Genomic DNA, 17,771 nt, shown 5'->3' with positions numbered 1-17,771 from the left:
AGTGTCATTAATGAACCTACTGGATCCAGTAACCACAAAAATCAATCAGTTAAAGAAACACAAACAATATTTATATTTGTTAGCGCATTCTTTTTTATCGGTTTTTAAAATCATGAGAAACAAAATTAATTGAAGGGTCTTCAAATGGGTAATTTTAAAATAATAGGTGGATCCTGTTGCAAAAAAATAATAAAATTCTTTGAAAGGCCTGCTTGGGCTGATATGCATTGGTGTTTTTTTTAATAAGTAGCCCTGTCTTAGAATAGGCTTTTTACTTTCGTTTTTTCTGTTTTGCAACAGGATCCAGATTTTTTTCCATATATTTCAGGAAGAATTTCAGGAAGAATCACTTGGTTTTGGTTGAATCAAGGAACATTGCATTTAAGCTTTAATTAAATGGTCCCTTGGTTATTGCAGTTATTAGACTGGCTATACCCATTTTATATGAGATGGTGAAGATGGCCAGTGAACCACAGTACCTCATCAGATCCATCTGAACAGTCATGATCTCCATCACACTTCCACCTCCCAGCAATACAACGGCCATTAGTGCAGGCAAACTCACTTTCAGAGCACTGACGTGGCACTGGTAGGTAGAGAGAAATAAATGTTAATACCGAAGAAAAACCACAGAGCACAATAACTACAACAACAACAAGGAAACCAGGAGGAAGGAAAGAGACACATTTCAAGACAAGGTCAAGAGGTCAGCTTAGAGAGTGAGAAAATATACAAACACGTTCAGGGATGCCACATAATGATGATGATCAATCTCCATGATATTACGAATTTTCCATTCATTTGTGATTGCAAAAAAAAAAAAAAAAACAATTGTTTGTTTGTTTATAATATATAATTTTATAATAACAATTATATATATATATATAATTTTTTTTATAGAGTCTAAAAAGAGTCTAAAAAGAGCAATTTACAGCTGGTAAATTATATATAAATAACATTTTGTTGGGTTTGAAGCCTAAAATGAAGAACACCGGTTTTGTTTTATCCAGATGTATTTACTCAGTGCAACTTGTAACATATATGTTATCTCTACTAACTTTTGACAATTAGACTTTATTTTTCAATATTTGCACACTCTTCTCTGCAGAACTAGTAACTCTGCACAAGTTGAGTTTAATTTGATGATGACTGTTTGTGGAAGCCATTCCACAGATTGTCAATGGGGTTCCTCTTTTTCTCCTTCAACCACTGTGTACACAGTTTTGCTGTGTGCTTTGGATCATTGTCATGTAGGAAAGTAAACCTTCTTAAAGTTGACAACTTTCTGGTAAGGCAGGAATTTGATGCTTTTTGATGGTCTCCTTTTTTCCTTAAATCCTGACAGAAGTGCTGCAGTCCCTGCTGTAGAGAAACACCCTCACAACAGGATATCACCACCCCCATGCTCCATGTTAAATCTTTCACTTGGATGTTATAAGCTGCACTGAGTAAATACAGCTAGGTCAAACCAAAAATGGTGTGTTCATTTCAGGCTGAGATTAGTTCAGAATCATTGTAAACACTTTCATTTTTAAGACAACAAAACCACAGTAAAGGCAATACAAACCCAAATCCAACTTTATTCAAGATTCAAGATCTGAGCTTATAAACAGAAATGTTCACTGCTAGAAGTTTCACTGGAGGAGGAAAATGAACTCTACCATTTCTCCACTAGGGGGCAGAAGCTCTAATTGTTACTTCTGTCACAAACACAAATGGAATCATGGGGTTATGAGAAGAGAGGAGAAAGGAAGGGAAGGGAGCCAGGAATAGGTGGTCTGGAGGGAGCAGAGACCTACCTCTGAGTCAAGCCAATGGATCAGTGTGAAATGAAGAACAGAGACACATGAAGTGAGATGCAACGTGAGTGAGCCATGACATGGGACAAAATACCCACAATGCCTCCCACAGACATATGTGATGGTCACAAGTAATGATATACCACTAGACTCAGTCCTATAACTGGCTGTGAGCATTCATGCAGTCCAAGGTGTGCAAAGGGGAAGTCGGTAAAGATACATACCGCACTTCTCCTCATCGGAGTTATCGCCACAGTCATTGTCATAGTCACACTGCCAGCGGCCCGGCACGCAGCGGTTGTTCTTACAGCGGAATTGGTACGGCTCACATGTTCTCTCATCTACCTCAAGATAAATAAAAAAAACAATCACTTATATCGAAATAAAAACATTCATAAGGAATAAAAAAATTACTTTAATAAGAAATCAACATTTTTAAATATAGAAAATAAGGCTGTCGTACCGCATTCCTCTTTGGGCTCATCTGAGCCGTCTCCACAATCGTCCTCTCCATCACATGTCCAACGGGACGGGATACAGCGGCCTGAGTCCTTACAGCGGAACTCGTCCACACCGCATTTCATCTGAGCTGTAGAAAACACAAACCGCTTTAATTAGGTCTGTCAGTCAGTCAATCATTCATTTCAGTTATTTGATTATTTTATGCAATATTATCACCCATGGCTATTTTTATAGCAATAAAATGATCAAATCTTATAAAAACAGGTTAATAAACTTAACAGACATATTATAAGCAGATACATATAAATGAAAGACAAACAGGATAATTCATTAAGATACATAAAGAAAGTGAACTTAAGAAAAACACTATATTAAATATATAATTTTGAGAAAATTCGGAATACAATCCTATGATAGCATTTTCGATAAAAAAAAAAAAAAGTACATTTGTAATATGAAGTCGCCATCAAATGAATAAAGTGGCTTTAGAAGTCATGTGTTGGTGGTTTTTATTTTCTTACTGCAGTTGGCCGGTTCGTCAGATTCATCCACGCAGTCGAAGTCTCGATCACACACCCAGACTCGCGGTATGCAGCGTTTGGTGATGGCACACTGGAACTGGTTGGGAGCACAGGTCACCTCAGCTGCAAGACATCACAAAGACATCCAGCCAATCAGCTCATCAGAAAACAACCTCATGCATGGACATCAAAACATTCCATTTTTCAATGAATAGGAGGACTTACGACAGTCCTTCTCATCTTCTCCCTGGTCACAGTTGTTCTGACCATTACAACGCAAGATTCCAGGAATACAGCGACTAGGATGTGAGCACTTAAACTGACTGGGCAGGCAAACATGGATGTCTGAACAAGGACAAAAATGAGTGATAACTAAGCAAATGTCCTAAAGATGATTATTTCAGTACTACACAATTGACTGGACTTCATACCACAGTTGGCTTCATCGGAGTTGTCCTGGCAGTCGTTATCGCCATCACAGATGTAAGCCGGGTTGGTGCAGATACCTGTGTCACACTGGAACTGGCCTGGCCTGCATTTAAACCCAGCTAAAACCCAAGAACAGAGAGCATGAGAATTTTATATATGTTTGAGGATGTCCATGGTGTCACTCACAGTTAAAGCCCTGATACTTACGGCAATCGGCAGGTTCATCTGAGCGATCTCCACAGTCATCCTCAGTATCACACTTCCACCAGAAGGGAATGCACTTATCATTCTTGCAGACAAACTACAGTCAGAGAGAAACAAAAGAGACAAAAACATGTCCAGGTCATATTTCAAGAAAAAAAAAAAAAAACATGATGACAATTAAGATTTTTTTGCATGGTGACATTTTCATTTCAATACAACTGAACTTCTCATTACCAAAATGCCAAAACAATTAAATAAAATAAACTTTTTTTAAAAGATTTATATTATAATATTATAAATATATATGAATAGAAATAAATAATATTAGTAATATTAGTACTTCAAATGTTAATGTGAAAAAATGGTTTTTCATTTAATGTTTATTTTTCACTTTTCAACAGAAATATTTTGTATATTTTTTTGTTAATTCTAACAACACGGCTTTAAATAAAAAGAAAGTTATTATTTTAAATTATTTAATAGGACTGCTAATGTTGCTTAATTCATCTATTTAGTTAATACGAAGGAGTTTAGAAATACTACAACATTCTTTTTTATTTAATCATCATAAATTAATGAAAGACCAATAAACATTGACATTATGTTGAAAATACTTAGGATAAATCCTATAATACTTTAGTAGTTAATGTGTTAGCACTTTCAGTACCTTTTTAATGAGACTCTAATAAGCACCATCATTGAGAATAATGAATATTGCAAGTAAAATGTGCAGAGGCATTTTGAATTTTGGACACACACACACACACACACACACCTGGCTGGCAGTACAGTTGGACAGGCACTGTTTTCCATCAGCAGCCAGATAGAAGTTGGTGGGACAGGCACACTTGTAGCCTCCTCCAGGTGAGAGCAAACACAGGTTACTGCAGCCACCATTCTCCTCCTGACACGGGTGACCTGACACTGCAGTCACAAGAGCATCAGAGAGGAGAAAGCTCAGAAACCACATCAAACACTGCAGGAACATTTCCATGAACAGCACGTGTGTATCTTCATACCCTCAGGCTGTCTGGAGGGATGATAGATGTGTATGTCCATGGGTCTGTGCAGGGTGCTAATCAACATGGTCTTGTTGGTGCCCAGGGTTTTGTGAGCTCTGTTAATGGACTTGGTCTCCCAGTCGGTCCAATAGATGTACTCCTCAAACAGAGTCATGGCAAAGATGTGAGGGATGTCATGAGTCAGCACTATGGGGAAAAGAGCACAAGACTCACATTTAATAAAGCAACAAACAGAAAATTAAAATAAGGGTGAAACTTGATTTTATCCTTCAGATTTGAATGGATCATAAAAAGTTATAGTATCATTGGTTAATATAATTTTCCCATCAGCATGGCCTTGATTGTATAGCAGAAAAGAACTTTACAAACCAAACATATTGACCAATATTTTAATAACTCAATTTGATTTTAATTACTGATTGTACAAGAAAAGTATTCATTTTAGTACTTAAGTACTTCAAATTAAACATTTTGTTTTCAGTTAATAGCCAACACTACTTTTGGTTTAGATAAATTTTTTATTTGATTGTAAAGTCTAAATATCTTTATAAAAACAATAAAAATAAAATAATAATAAATAAATAAATAAATAAATAAATAAATAAACCTCCTCCTCAGTGCCTGTCTATAGCACATACCAGTCTCAAAACATCAGATTGACTGTAATATGTAAATGGACACCTATGATGTCATTTATTGGCGAAATGAAGGATGGGTTACTTCTTTGTCTAAACTAATTGCCTGAAGAAAAATGTCCTCATAAGCAGTGTGTGTTTGTGTGTGTGTGTGTGTGTGTGTGTTTGCACTCACCAATGTGTCTGTTGGATCCATCCAGGCTGGCAAAAGCAATGTAGTCTTCACGAGCGTCTGCCCAGTAAATGCGGTCATTAATAAAATCTAGCGTCAAGCCGTTAGGCCATGTGATCTTATCTTGAATGATGATTTGGCGATTTGTGCCATCCATGCCGATGCGGCCAATATGTGGCACGTCACCCCAGTCTGACCAATAAAGATACCTGGAAATAATCCAAAGTCAAGCAAGCTCATAATGTGTTCATTAATTATTTAAACAATAACAACAACATATTTACATAGATCCATTAAGAGAAAACACTAGGCTATTTTATATTTTTTTTATATAAATATTTTATTTACATTTAGAACATTACTTTATTTACAATTAATGATATATTTTCTTTAAATTATTTAACTTAGATTATATATATTTGTTGTTAAAAAAAATTTTTTTGCAATGCAATTTCAATTATTCACTCATCAATTGTCTTTTCTTTTTTTTTTTTTTGAAAATGCTGATATGCAATTCATTTCAATTCATTTGATTAGTTACTGAGGATATCATGTAATTCGATCACAATTTTAATAGACTCACAGCCCTAGAAAATAATCTAGCAGTTTATTGGGATAATCAGACTGGCTCAGGAACTGTTAGGGAACCGAGTTTAGACTCTCACCCATTCCTCACATCCAGAGCCACGGCTCTGGGCTCTCGCAAGCCGCTGTTGACCAGCACACTTCTGTAAGCTCCATTCAGCTTGGACACCTCAATTGTGTCTCTGCCCTTATCACACCAGTACAGGTTCCCCCCGACCCAGTCCACAGCCAGTCCATCAGGGTTACTCAGAGAGGTTCTGTGCAGCACCTACCCAAAAGCCAATCAGAACAAGAAGACATAGGTCATGAATTCTGTCAGCGGTGGAATTATATTAAAGAAACTACACAGACCTGCACGTTACTGCCGTTGATGTTCATGCGGCGGATCATGCTGCCTTGTGTAGTCACATCAGTCCAGTAGATCATCTGTTCCGCGTAATGATAGTCCAGAGCCACTGCGTTATTGAGCCCCTGATAACACACACAAAATAATAACAATTAGACAATTAGCAACATTAGTAAATTGGAATAGCCTACAAATGACAAATTTGGCCTTTTGACTTCTTATGACATCTCACCTGCTTAATCAAAGTGTAGTTAGATCCATCCAAGTAGAGTTTTCGCAGATAGTAGCGGTTAGCAAAAATGAGGAAAGGTTCCTCATCTGAAATGTAAGCAACAGAAATGACTAAACAACTTTAACTAGCAATGGCAGTTTTTTATTACATTCAGTATTGTATACTTCTTAGTCTTACTTCGAGAAAGAAACACACTCCCATGGGTAATAATCCTAGAACATAACAGAACAAGGGGAGAGGGCTCACCAGATGTGGATTTGCAGCTGGTGGGGTCGTCGGGACGTGGCACAAAGCCATCGACGCAGAGGCAGTGGAAGCTACCATGCGTGTTGATGCAACGCTGAGCGCAGGGGTACGTGGTGGTGCACTCGTCCACATCTACACACGTCTTTCCATCTTGCTTCAGACGGAAACCTGGATGACACCGGCACTGCAGGGGCCGGGCAAGGGGCATGTCATATATTCACTGTTATATGTCCAACTAATTAACATGCGAAAGTATGACGTGTAAATAAGGAAATATATACATACCTTGAAGCCGATCTTGAGATCTTCACAGAGCTGTGAGCAGCCGCTCAGCTTACTGTTGAGGCATTCATTGATGAAGCAGGTATTCTCATCAGAGCCGTCTCCACAGTCATTCTTACCATCACACAACAATGTCTCGTTCACACACTTGCCATTGGTGCACAGGAAGGCAGTGTCATTACAGCGCCTCTCTATGGATAAAAACAAAACAACAACAACTTTAACATTTTTGTTCTAGGTCCAAAGAATATCAGTGACAAGTATGACTATAATGGACATTATTTATAAATACAGAAGTAGAGAAAATATTTATACCATATTTATGAAGCATAATGTTTGCATTTACATGGAACATGAAGGAACTTCAACTTAGTGTAATAGATTTTAAAAAGTCCAATCATAGCGGTGAGAGCCCATCAATAACCAAATATTCATAAAGTCACTCCAACCCAATCGCCGATTCAGATCTAACACTAAAACAGGAAGTTGTTCCTCTATTGAATCAGTGAAGCTCCTTTAACACACGACATTTCACACCTGGCACACTTCCAGAACCCCCAAGAGTTAAAAAGAGTGGCAACAAATATTAAAAAGACTTAAAGTATGTATCTTTATTGTATTATATATATATGCACAAATTTTTTATCACTTTAAATTACCAAAAATATATTACCTTTTTTTTTTTTGTTACAACCAGAAAAATAAATAATAATGTGGTAACAGCCTTTAGAAGACCCTTTTTTTGTTTTTGTTTTACCATACTCACCTGAGTCTGTGCAAAGTGGGTTTTTGGGAGCTTCATCTGATTGGTCTCTACAGTCAAACTCTCCATCACACTCCCAGTTCTTCTGCTTCAGGCACTGGCCATTAGCACAGCGGAAATCATTCGGCCCACACGTAGGGTATTCTACATTATGAAAGGGAACACAACATCTGACTCACTATATGATTCACTGCGTTGGTCCGGGTGACTAATAATAATAATAAAAAAACAACAATATAAAATGCACTAAAATGGACACTTTACCACACTCTGGCGATTCATCAGAGCCATCGCGGCAGTCAATGTCGTGATCACACATGAAGTTTTTGGGAATACACTGATAATTCTGACATTGAAACTCAGAGTCATCGCAGGTCTTATTGAACACTTGAGAGAATGAATAAAAAGAGAAATAGAAATAAAGAGAGTGATTAAATAAATATCAAGAAACTAGGCAGAATCAAAAAAACATCACATTTGCAATAGCTCCTCCCAACAATATAGGTAGAGTTTCATAGCACAAAATAATCAATTCCTCTTGCAACTCACCACAACCAGCCTTAATGCCCTCGTCTGCTCCATCAGGACAGTCCTTATCTCCGTCACACTTCCAGCGCTGAGAAATACACATGTGAGAGCCAGGACACTGGAAAGCTTCTGGACTGCACGTCTTTGTCTCTGAAAGAGATACATAAACTCAGGGTTATTTGTACGTTCCATCCTCCAACCTCAATTAGATTGACATTTAGATTCATTATGTTAATATAAAAGACAGAAATTAAATGTCGGCAAACAAATAGTTGATGGTAGCCACTGAGTTCCACAGTATTTTTCCATAAAGGTACAGATATGACGATAAAAATAATGCTTAATGCAAATAATAAAATGCAGACAACCATATAATCATGCATAGTGAGATCAGAAGAGTCTCAAAAGAGGCAAAAAAACATTTGTTGATGTCAAATGTGGTGTCCAAACAAAATCAACAGTGGCACAAATTCTTCTGTTGGTAACTCGCCAAATTAAACAGATGCCAACAAGGACAGATTGCATGACATCCTCAAAAAACATGAACAAAGGTAAAAGTATGACCCAGAGCGCATTAAAATGGGTTCACTTGATGTGGAGATAAACACGAGCTCTGTTTGTTGATGTAAGTCGTAGTGTGACTCACTGCATTTGCTGTCCTCATCAGTACCATCTCCACAGTCATCAGAACCGTCACACACCCAGGACTTGGAGATACAGCGATGGTTCCCACACTCGAACTGATTTGATGCACAGACCTTGTCTGAGAAAACAACAGTAAACAAACTCATTGTCAGTGAATCTAAATATGATAAACTTAATTATCAGGTGTAGCTGTGGTCAGGGTGAGACATTAACCAGACTTTTCAAAAATGCCCCAGATCCGTAAAATACCTCTGTTTTTTAGAGGTAGTGATATAATTAATTCAGTTTTTAACTACAGTATTTAATTTTTTATAATAAACATGGATATTTTCCATGACTATATTAAGGTATATAATAATAAAAAATATAAAAAATCTATAATATATATATATATATATATATATATATATATATATATATATATATATATATATATATATATATATATATATATATATACACATTATAAGAATAATTTGTTTAAGGGACATTTTTGTCTTAATGTGAATATTTCTATAAGTTATATATATATATATATATATATATATATATATATATATATATATATATATATATATATATATATATATATATATATATATATATATATATACACACATACATACACACATACATATATATACATACATATAACTATTATACATACATACATAACTATTATAGAAATAATCACATTAAGACAAAATGTCCCTTAAACAAATTATTCCAGGGATGTTAATAACAATTTAAGCATTATTATTATTTTTCATGAAGGCAAAATAGCCATGAAAATTCCAGGGGGCAAATATTTCCTTGAATAAAAAGATCAGATTTTGCATCTTCAAAACAAAAAGTACACCAAAAATTAAGTATTAAGACAAAATTAAAACGGATATTGCATAAAATCAAACTAAAAGCGAGAACAGAAAAATGTAAGTTAAACAGGAGACATTGACTGACCACAGTGAGACTCATCCTCTCCATTCTCACAGTCGTTCTCTTTGTCACAGGTCCAGCTCATGGGAATACAGCGGCCGCTCGGACACGCAAAGAAGTTCACCGGACAATTATGCTTCATTTTCTCTGTGGGAAAGAAAGTGAAAGGTCAATTTCATTATGTAATGTCACACATTTTATTTTCCTGGGAAAACAAGGGGATGTGTTAGTGCATACTGATGTGTGAAGAGTCTGACCTGGACAATTTCTTTCATCCGAGAAGTCTCCGCAGTCATTGGAGCCATCACAGCGCCAGGAGGGGGCGTAACAGAGAGTAGTGAACTCACACCTCGCGAAGGTCACACCTTTCACTCCAAGCAGATAATAGCTGGAGCAGTCAGTGGGGCCTGAAAGAGAATGTTCCTAAAGATGGTATCTGCTCGAGAGAATATGTGATCATGTGTCCCCAAAGTTACACTTAGCATAGATTCTGCTTTAGAATGAAACTCAAAAGGAACCTGCCTTTTAAATGCTAACTTGTGAAGGCATGGCTCATTTTGGCTACTCGAGAGATGGCTCAGTAGAGTGCTTTTTTGGTTTTAATCGTTGGTTTATGTACGTATGGAAACATAGTCCCACTGGTCCTCACCAATTTTTCAGCGTTTCAACCCCAAAACACCAACATATATAAATAATATCACCTTTGTAGTAAAAATATATTAGCATAGCAGAAAAAAATTATATATTTAAAATAAATATATAAGAACATTTTATTATATATATATATATATATATATATATATATATATATATTAGAATAATATAATAAAAAGCTACTAGTAGTAGTTTTTCTTTTTATTATTATCATTGTTATTACGTTCTAAAAATGCCAGAATAATGCCAGTTGCAGCAAGCAAATATTTTCACTAAATAACAAAAAGTTTGTTTCAGACACTGACTATGATTAAAGTGCAGAGAGCAATTTCTCTGGTCTTGTTTTGGTCTTTTTTTTTTATTTAATATTAAAACCCCAGATCATCACTGTCATCCTTAAATAAAAGAGAGCTCATGACAAGCTAGATCTGAGAGACAGCTTTGAATATAATGGGGTTTGAACCTAAAACTTTTGGTTTGGTTCCCAGACCAGATATTTTTAGATGAGTGCTTACTGCAGTTGATCTCGTCACTGGCGTCCTCACAGTCCACCACCTGATTACAGCGACTCGAGTTACTGATGCAGGAACCGTCTTTGCACTGGAACTCAGCAGCGCTGCACAGAGTCACTGAAGTAAACAGAGAAGGTGACAGTGAAGAACTATTACGGCTTCTTTTTTTTTTTTTTCAACCGTGCAAAAAAATCTATAAATTCAGGTTTGTATTTCTTCTTTCTCTTAATATCTCCATTCCTTACAGACAATCCCTCCCTACTTACTGTTGCACGGCAGCTCATCTGAACCGTCTCCACAGTCATCAGTGCCGTCACACCAGGAGCTGTGTTTGATACAGCGTCCGTTAATGCAGCGCCGGTAACCCTTCTTACACATACGGTTCGCTGCAAACAAAAAAAAGAGAGAGAGAGTTCAAATGTAACACTTCAAATATCAAGCAGATACTAAACAGGGTACAGATTAGGAAATGCTTCTGAAAACTACAAAGCAATGACTAGAGATGCAGTGTCATGCTTACCGCAGTAGGAATGCTTCTCATCAGACTTGTCCTTGCAGTGGCCGAGACTGTCACAAGTCAGACTGTAATCGATACAGTCGCCGTTTCCACACTCAAACTCATCCACGCTGTTACAGGTTGTGTTCTCCGCTGGAAGACAGAGTGATATGCTTTCATAATAAGCTGCACTTTTTAGAGGAAACCTATTCAGAACAGGCTTTTAGACGTTAGCTCTCTCACCGACACAGGTGTTGTCTCCCAGGAGTTTGCGTTCTCCGCGGCAGCTGCAGTTGACTCGTCCTTCTGACGTGAGCAGACACAGGTCCTGACAGCCTCCGTTATTTGTGAGACATGGAGAAAACTCACCTGCAGACACACACATTCTTAAAAATGACTTAAAGATATTTTTAAGCAAATTATACTATTCTTTATTATGCATCGTTATATCAGGGCATTTTTATGAAGATTGTCCTTATTATGGTAAACTGTAATTTTATAATATTTTACTGACTTGGTTGCAATAAAGTGTGCTATGAGGCTTAATAAATATATAAATACCTAAATAGAAATTTTATAATTATTCACTCTTTTAAGCCATTTCGGGGCTGGGTTATTTTAGTATACTATTATAGTTTTGTTGATATTTTAAATCACATAAAATGTTTGTATTTTCTGTGGTCATTTAAATTTCATTTAAAGTTTTGGTATTTTTGTCTTTTTTTTTGTTTTAGTTGTAGTTATTTTAGTACATCAGGATAAATAAATGAAAATGTATATTGTTGTCAATTAGCTGAAATAAAATAGATTTAAGTTTTATATTTTATTTTAGTTAACATTTAAGTAATGCAATTCTTCTGGATTTAGATTTAGTTGTCTATAATAACTATAAATAAGGTATATTTCAAAAATAAGACATATACCGTGGATCAAGATATATTTCTGATATCGCCATGCTCAAAAAAGATTTAAAACAGAACTAATTTCATATAACACACATGTAAGTCAGTCTTCAGTACAAAACTTACAGCTATTGGTGTCTTTGGCCACAGCAATGATGCCCATTGGCTGTTGAGGAATGTCGGCACGTAGGACTTTAATATCTGTGCCGTATTTATTAGCTCTGAGCACTGCTCTGCGCACCCAGTCTGTCCAGAAGATATAGTCACCGTACACAGCCAAACCGAAAGGATGCACTGGCTCGTTCTTCATGACCACCTGAGAACAGGTACAATTTTCATTCATTCACATTTGCAAACAATTTCAAGGCGTACAATGTTAGTAGTGTGTGTCCTCTAAGATTCAAGATCATGAACTTTGTGCCGTTAAGAGTCACGATCTACCAGGAAAAAGTCAATAACTCCCACTTTCCAATGAACAAACATAAAAAGTAAGACACAAATACTCACAAAGCGTCGGCTGCCATCATACTCGCAGCGCTCAATCTTGTCAAACGTGGCGTCGGAGAAATAGATCTTCTCAGCACGGTGGTCGATGGCCAGGCCATTCGGGGTGCGGATATTACTGCCAATGATCACCAGGACGTTTGCTCCAGAAAGAGACGCTCGCATGATACTAGGAGCCTGTTCATTCCAGTTAGTCCAGAACATCAAGCTGAAGCAAAGAGCACACAAAATTGATTTTTTATTTTTATTTTTAGTAGGTAACAGGGAAAAGTAATATTATTAAATAAATATATTATCAAAGTATTCAATAATTATACATTATTGCATACATACAAACATAAAATGATTGCAACAAAAATTCAAATCATTGCATAAAATTACAAATCAATTCTTATCATTTACTATGTGAACATCACTTTGGCAGTCAAGGCTAAAATTAAGGTTTGTGATAAGTGTTTTTAAATACAATTATAAATAATTTCTTTATAAATTTGGCATTAAAAAGAAAATGTTTTTGGTATTTGGTAGGGTAGTAATTCATACTGCATATTGATTCAAACTCTTGGGACTGTAGGTAACGCAGAATGATTAAAACAGCATTGCATCATGGCAAATTTGATATATAACGTTCATACTCTTGGCATTCATCCAGAACAAAGGCTCTGGGGTGGTCGTCCCCAGACATAGTGACCACAGTATCTCTTTCGAAAGCTGCAGTGCGACTCTGGTCCACAGTGTGCCGAGTGATGGTGGAGGTGGTGTAGCTGGTCCAGTAAAGTGTGTCCCAACCCCGGTGATAAGCCAAACCTTCAATTGACCCTACATCTGTTCAAAAGAAAGGAAGAAATGTAGAATGGTATTACACTAGGGAAGCACATAGAGAATCCTGCTTTGACTGCTCATTTCTGATCCAAGAGCTACTCTATTGCATCTAATTTTCTTAATTATAATTCTGTGCACAGACACACTATATTTACTTTGAATAAACTGTTCCTGTAGCTCTACTGCTTCCAAAAGTATACTATAGTTAAAAATGAAAGGATGGCAACTTCAAACAGAATTAATATCATAGAACTTTTATAAGGTAATTCCATTCAGGGCGAGTCTAAAACATCTCTTTTAAAACCTGTCCCAGTGAAGGGTTTAATCCCATGACATGAGTGTATGTTGGCCTCAGCGTGCTGAGAGATAGCTGTTGTCGCTGGTGCATATGTGTGTCATCCGGTCATTTCATGGATGGGTGCCTGTGCATACAAGACCCCTCCCTCGCCGAATCTCTTTAACCCCGGTGACTAGTTCTTCCACAAAGAGAGGACTGCTGGAAGAGTCTCAGACACAACGATGGGGGAAGAAGCAATGTGGAGCAATGCGCTTCAGTCAGCGCCATCGAAAGGGTCTCAATAGGCAAAGTCACACTGAGTAATAGTCGCCCTCCACAAAATGTATGAGCCATCCTTCGTCCTCATGTTTTTGCTAATCGGTACCAATAATAACAATATAAACGCACATCAACTCAACTTCGCCATCATCGGCTGGCTGCTAGCAGGCTCCTCAGTTGTAGCCAATCCTATGCTCTATGCTTATGTGAAACTGTATATTGTTAAGCAATGTACTTTAGTGGACCTAAAATGTCCATGCTAGATTTTTTATAAAATTGAAACCACTGCTGAATGCATACATGTTTACTTTTGAACTGATTCATTATATGGCATATCAGAAAGAAACTGTCAACAACAACAGCCACAAACTTACAGGGTCAATTATTTTTCAATGCTTTCAATGCACCACTGGCCTTTGTGGCACTTCATTTGTGTTCTTACTACTTCAAGCTATTGTAGGAGCTGACTACATTTTCATCTTCCCCTTTTCGGCCATAAAAAAACAGCATTTTTCAGAAAAATATGTATTTTATTGTCTTTACTGACACTTTTGATCAATGAAAGAAAGTATCATTATTATTGTTCACTGTTAGTATTGCTGTTAGCTTTATCCAGTTGGTTTGCACACTACAGAGCAATAAAAAGAAGGTCGGTCACTTACTCTCTACTATGGTCTTGCGGTCAGAGCCGTCATCGCTGATCTGCTGTATGTTACCAAAGTGAATGTCGCTGTAGAAGATCCGGTTGGCTCCCTTTCCACCGCCACCCCTGTAGTCAAACGTAAGGGCGATAACGTTCTTCATGTGATCTGGGTCTTCGAAAGGTTTAATGGGGGCATTGAGGTTTGTTTCATCCGAGAGGTGAATGCTCTTTAGTATCGTGCGCTCCGAGTAGAGGAGGTAGCCGTCATAATCCCTGCAGCTTTGGCCGTCCTCTGCCAGCATACCATGTGCGCAGGCACAGGTACGATTGCCATTACCACTGTACAGACACAGCTGTTCACAACCACCATTGTTCACTTTACAGATGTTGGTACCTGCAAACGATATTAAGATATTAAAATGAACACCGTTCACAATCCAGCTTTTTACATACTGGGTACATATAGTAATAGTAAGTTCTTTAGAAAAAGATACACACCTTGCTGTCTTGCACGGTTGAAGACTTTAATGTCTTTAAGTTGTACACCAATGCCAGTTCTCAGATGCACCATATCTGTGGCATTGTCTTTGTTTCCTCTCTTGATGGAGCCATTGGCATGTGTCCTATTGGAAATAAGAGAAGATAAAAAACGTATTACCTGTAAAGTCCACTGCAATATAAGGTATTTGAGAACAGGCCAGCTATTAAAGGTAATTATAGTTAATAGTAAAGAGGTAATGATTTCACACCTGTCACTCCAGTAGATGTAGTCATCAAATACAGAAACAGCAAACATGTCCATGTTGTTACTAGACAGCACCAGCTCACGGTTTTCTCCAGTCTCCAGATTTATGCGTTCAATTTTGTCTGTACGGGCATCGCACCAATATAGCAGGCCCTCCTACACATTACACAACATTAGGGATTCAGCACTTACCATAATCATGTGGTTTCACTGTCTGCTAAGATACATTTTTTTTTTCTTTTTTATTAAAATAACAATTAAATTAACACTACCATCCATAAGTATGAGGTTTCTAAAAAAAAAAAAAAATTACATAAAAAAAAAAAATATTTAGTTAAATTATAAATGTATTTATTTTCAAAAAAAAAAAAATTCTTAATTTTTTTATTTTTTTTTACTTTTACTGACCCAATCTTCTGAACAGAGGTGTATAATAACAATCATCATCATCATCATCATCATCAAAAAGTTTATTAGCAATCAGATCTGGTACCGGAACCAACAATAAAGTCGTTCTGCAAAAGACGCACAATGTGTTTATGTACAAACCTGGTAATCGATGGAGATGCCATTTGGCCAGCTGATGCTGACATTGACAAGAACTGCTCTCTCAGAACCGTCCAGACGAGATCTTTCAATACGTGGATACTGACCCCACTCCGTCCAGAACAGATACCTGAGCACACAAATACTTGAGTCGAATATCATTTTTTAACAAGAGAAAGCACTAATACACAATTCTCTCATGTTCATAGACACACATTCTCATCTTCACTAAACATACAGACGCAGTTCCTCACCCTTTCTCCGGATGTACAGCAATGGCACGTGGTTTGTCCAGACCGTGAGAGATGACCACATAGCGGAAGGAGCCGTTGAGTCTGGCCACCTCAATCACATCAAAGCCTTGATCAGTCCAATAGATGTTGCCTATTTATAAAATATAACACAATTTGTTAGATGCACTAATATACAATGTGTTTTTGGTTGTTTTTGCACATTTGCACACCTGCAATCCAGTCCACAGTAATGCCTTCCACACGTCCAATGCCATTGGTCACTATGTCCTCCCTCCAGGTCTGGTCTCTCTTGGCTCGGCTAATAGTGCTAAGGCCCATGTCAACCCAGTAGATGGTGTCATTCTCTACAGGAAAAAAAAAACACAAAACACCAAGTTAGTTGCATTCAGAGCAATTTTCAGACTAAATCTTTTTACACAAAGATATCTGCAAACTCACCAGCATGGAAGTCAATGCCCACAGCAAGAGAGGTGCCTGACACAGGTACCAGGGCATCAGATTTATCTGATGGGTCCAGAGGAATGCCACGGATGCCCTCATGCACAGAGTAGAGCAAAAACGAGCCCATGCCTTCAAAGAAAAGTGCAATAAACACAGTGTTAAAATGTGGTCATGTGAAAGCAAATGGTGTACAATAGCGAGGTTTACACGAGATCTTGCCTTCACAGGACTGTTGGCCAGTCTTCAGACTATATCCAGCCGTACACATGCAGGCTCTTGTAGTTGGTGAAGTTGGCAAGCAAAGCTGAGAGCAGTCGCCATTGTTCTTACTGCAGAGGTTGGTACCTAGAGTAGATATCAAACACATCCAAATGGTATCATCTTTGATTGATAGTTTGTATTCATTTTAAGCATTTATCTTAATGTATTGAGACCTATTATAATATTTATATATAATCTGTCTTGTTATCTGACAGCCCAGGAAATCCCCTATGATTACATGTACTTTTTTCACATTTAATTTGATATTTTTTTGAATATTTAGTAAATTAAATAATAATAATAATAGTTGTTGTAAAAAGTAGTTTAATTAATTGTCCTTTAAAAAACTAAAGTAAAAAAAAGTAAAAAGAAGAATTCCTAATTTGTACCTCTAAGTGCATTCACAGGGTCAAAGTTTTATAAGCTATTTAGGGTTAAATAATCAATAAATTACATTATGTAATTTAATTTCAAGTATGAATTAAAATGTATTAAACTGGGTGTTATCAATATTTATTCTGTCATGCCATCTGACAATCCAGAAATCCCTTTTTGGATTATGTGATCTATTTTAAGATTTAATTGGATATTTAGCAAATTAATTAACACGAACAAAACAACCACACCA

The 17,771-nt window shown here is 36.9% G+C and overlaps 1 protein-coding gene across 2 annotated transcripts in view; it reads right to left on the bottom strand.

Annotated features, from left to right (window-relative positions):
• Positions 1–17,771, bottom strand: part of LOC113065447 (low-density lipoprotein receptor-related protein 1) — a 100,357-nt gene that overhangs the window by 14,664 nt on the left and 67,922 nt on the right. For both annotated transcript variants that reach the window (XM_026236688.1, XM_026236687.1), the window contains exons 34-69: positions 17,102–17,227; positions 16,880–17,011; positions 16,651–16,785; positions 16,442–16,571; positions 16,191–16,317; positions 15,646–15,797; positions 15,395–15,519; positions 14,916–15,290; positions 13,511–13,700; positions 12,879–13,083; positions 12,498–12,687; positions 11,713–11,838; positions 11,494–11,622; positions 11,240–11,359; positions 10,977–11,090; positions 10,065–10,214; positions 9,832–9,954; positions 8,873–8,989; positions 8,248–8,376; positions 7,963–8,085; positions 7,702–7,842; positions 6,939–7,126; positions 6,654–6,837; positions 6,408–6,493; positions 6,181–6,300; positions 5,910–6,097; positions 5,248–5,453; positions 4,435–4,623; positions 4,191–4,339; positions 3,419–3,512; positions 3,214–3,330; positions 3,008–3,127; positions 2,783–2,905; positions 2,263–2,388; positions 2,024–2,140; positions 480–586 (exon numbers count right to left, since the gene is read on the bottom strand). In XM_026236688.1, the coding sequence (XP_026092473.1) occupies positions 480–586; positions 2,024–2,140; positions 2,263–2,388; positions 2,783–2,905; positions 3,008–3,127; positions 3,214–3,330; positions 3,419–3,512; positions 4,191–4,339; positions 4,435–4,623; positions 5,248–5,453; positions 5,910–6,097; positions 6,181–6,300; positions 6,408–6,493; positions 6,654–6,837; positions 6,939–7,126; positions 7,702–7,842; positions 7,963–8,085; positions 8,248–8,376; positions 8,873–8,989; positions 9,832–9,954; positions 10,065–10,214; positions 10,977–11,090; positions 11,240–11,359; positions 11,494–11,622; positions 11,713–11,838; positions 12,498–12,687; positions 12,879–13,083; positions 13,511–13,700; positions 14,916–15,290; positions 15,395–15,519; positions 15,646–15,797; positions 16,191–16,317; positions 16,442–16,571; positions 16,651–16,785; positions 16,880–17,011; positions 17,102–17,227 (5,273 nt within the window). The remainder of the gene's footprint in view (positions 1–479; positions 587–2,023; positions 2,141–2,262; positions 2,389–2,782; positions 2,906–3,007; positions 3,128–3,213; positions 3,331–3,418; positions 3,513–4,190; positions 4,340–4,434; positions 4,624–5,247; positions 5,454–5,909; positions 6,098–6,180; positions 6,301–6,407; positions 6,494–6,653; positions 6,838–6,938; positions 7,127–7,701; positions 7,843–7,962; positions 8,086–8,247; positions 8,377–8,872; positions 8,990–9,831; positions 9,955–10,064; positions 10,215–10,976; positions 11,091–11,239; positions 11,360–11,493; positions 11,623–11,712; positions 11,839–12,497; positions 12,688–12,878; positions 13,084–13,510; positions 13,701–14,915; positions 15,291–15,394; positions 15,520–15,645; positions 15,798–16,190; positions 16,318–16,441; positions 16,572–16,650; positions 16,786–16,879; positions 17,012–17,101; positions 17,228–17,771) is intronic.

The sequence above is a fragment of the Carassius auratus genome, chromosome 48 (assembly GCF_003368295.1).
Source record: "Carassius auratus strain Wakin chromosome 48, ASM336829v1, whole genome shotgun sequence".
NCBI lineage: Eukaryota > Metazoa > Chordata > Actinopteri > Cypriniformes > Cyprinidae > Carassius > Carassius auratus.
The sequence above is the reverse complement of the archived record's forward strand: the minus strand, read 5'-3'. Positions and strand labels throughout refer to the sequence as shown.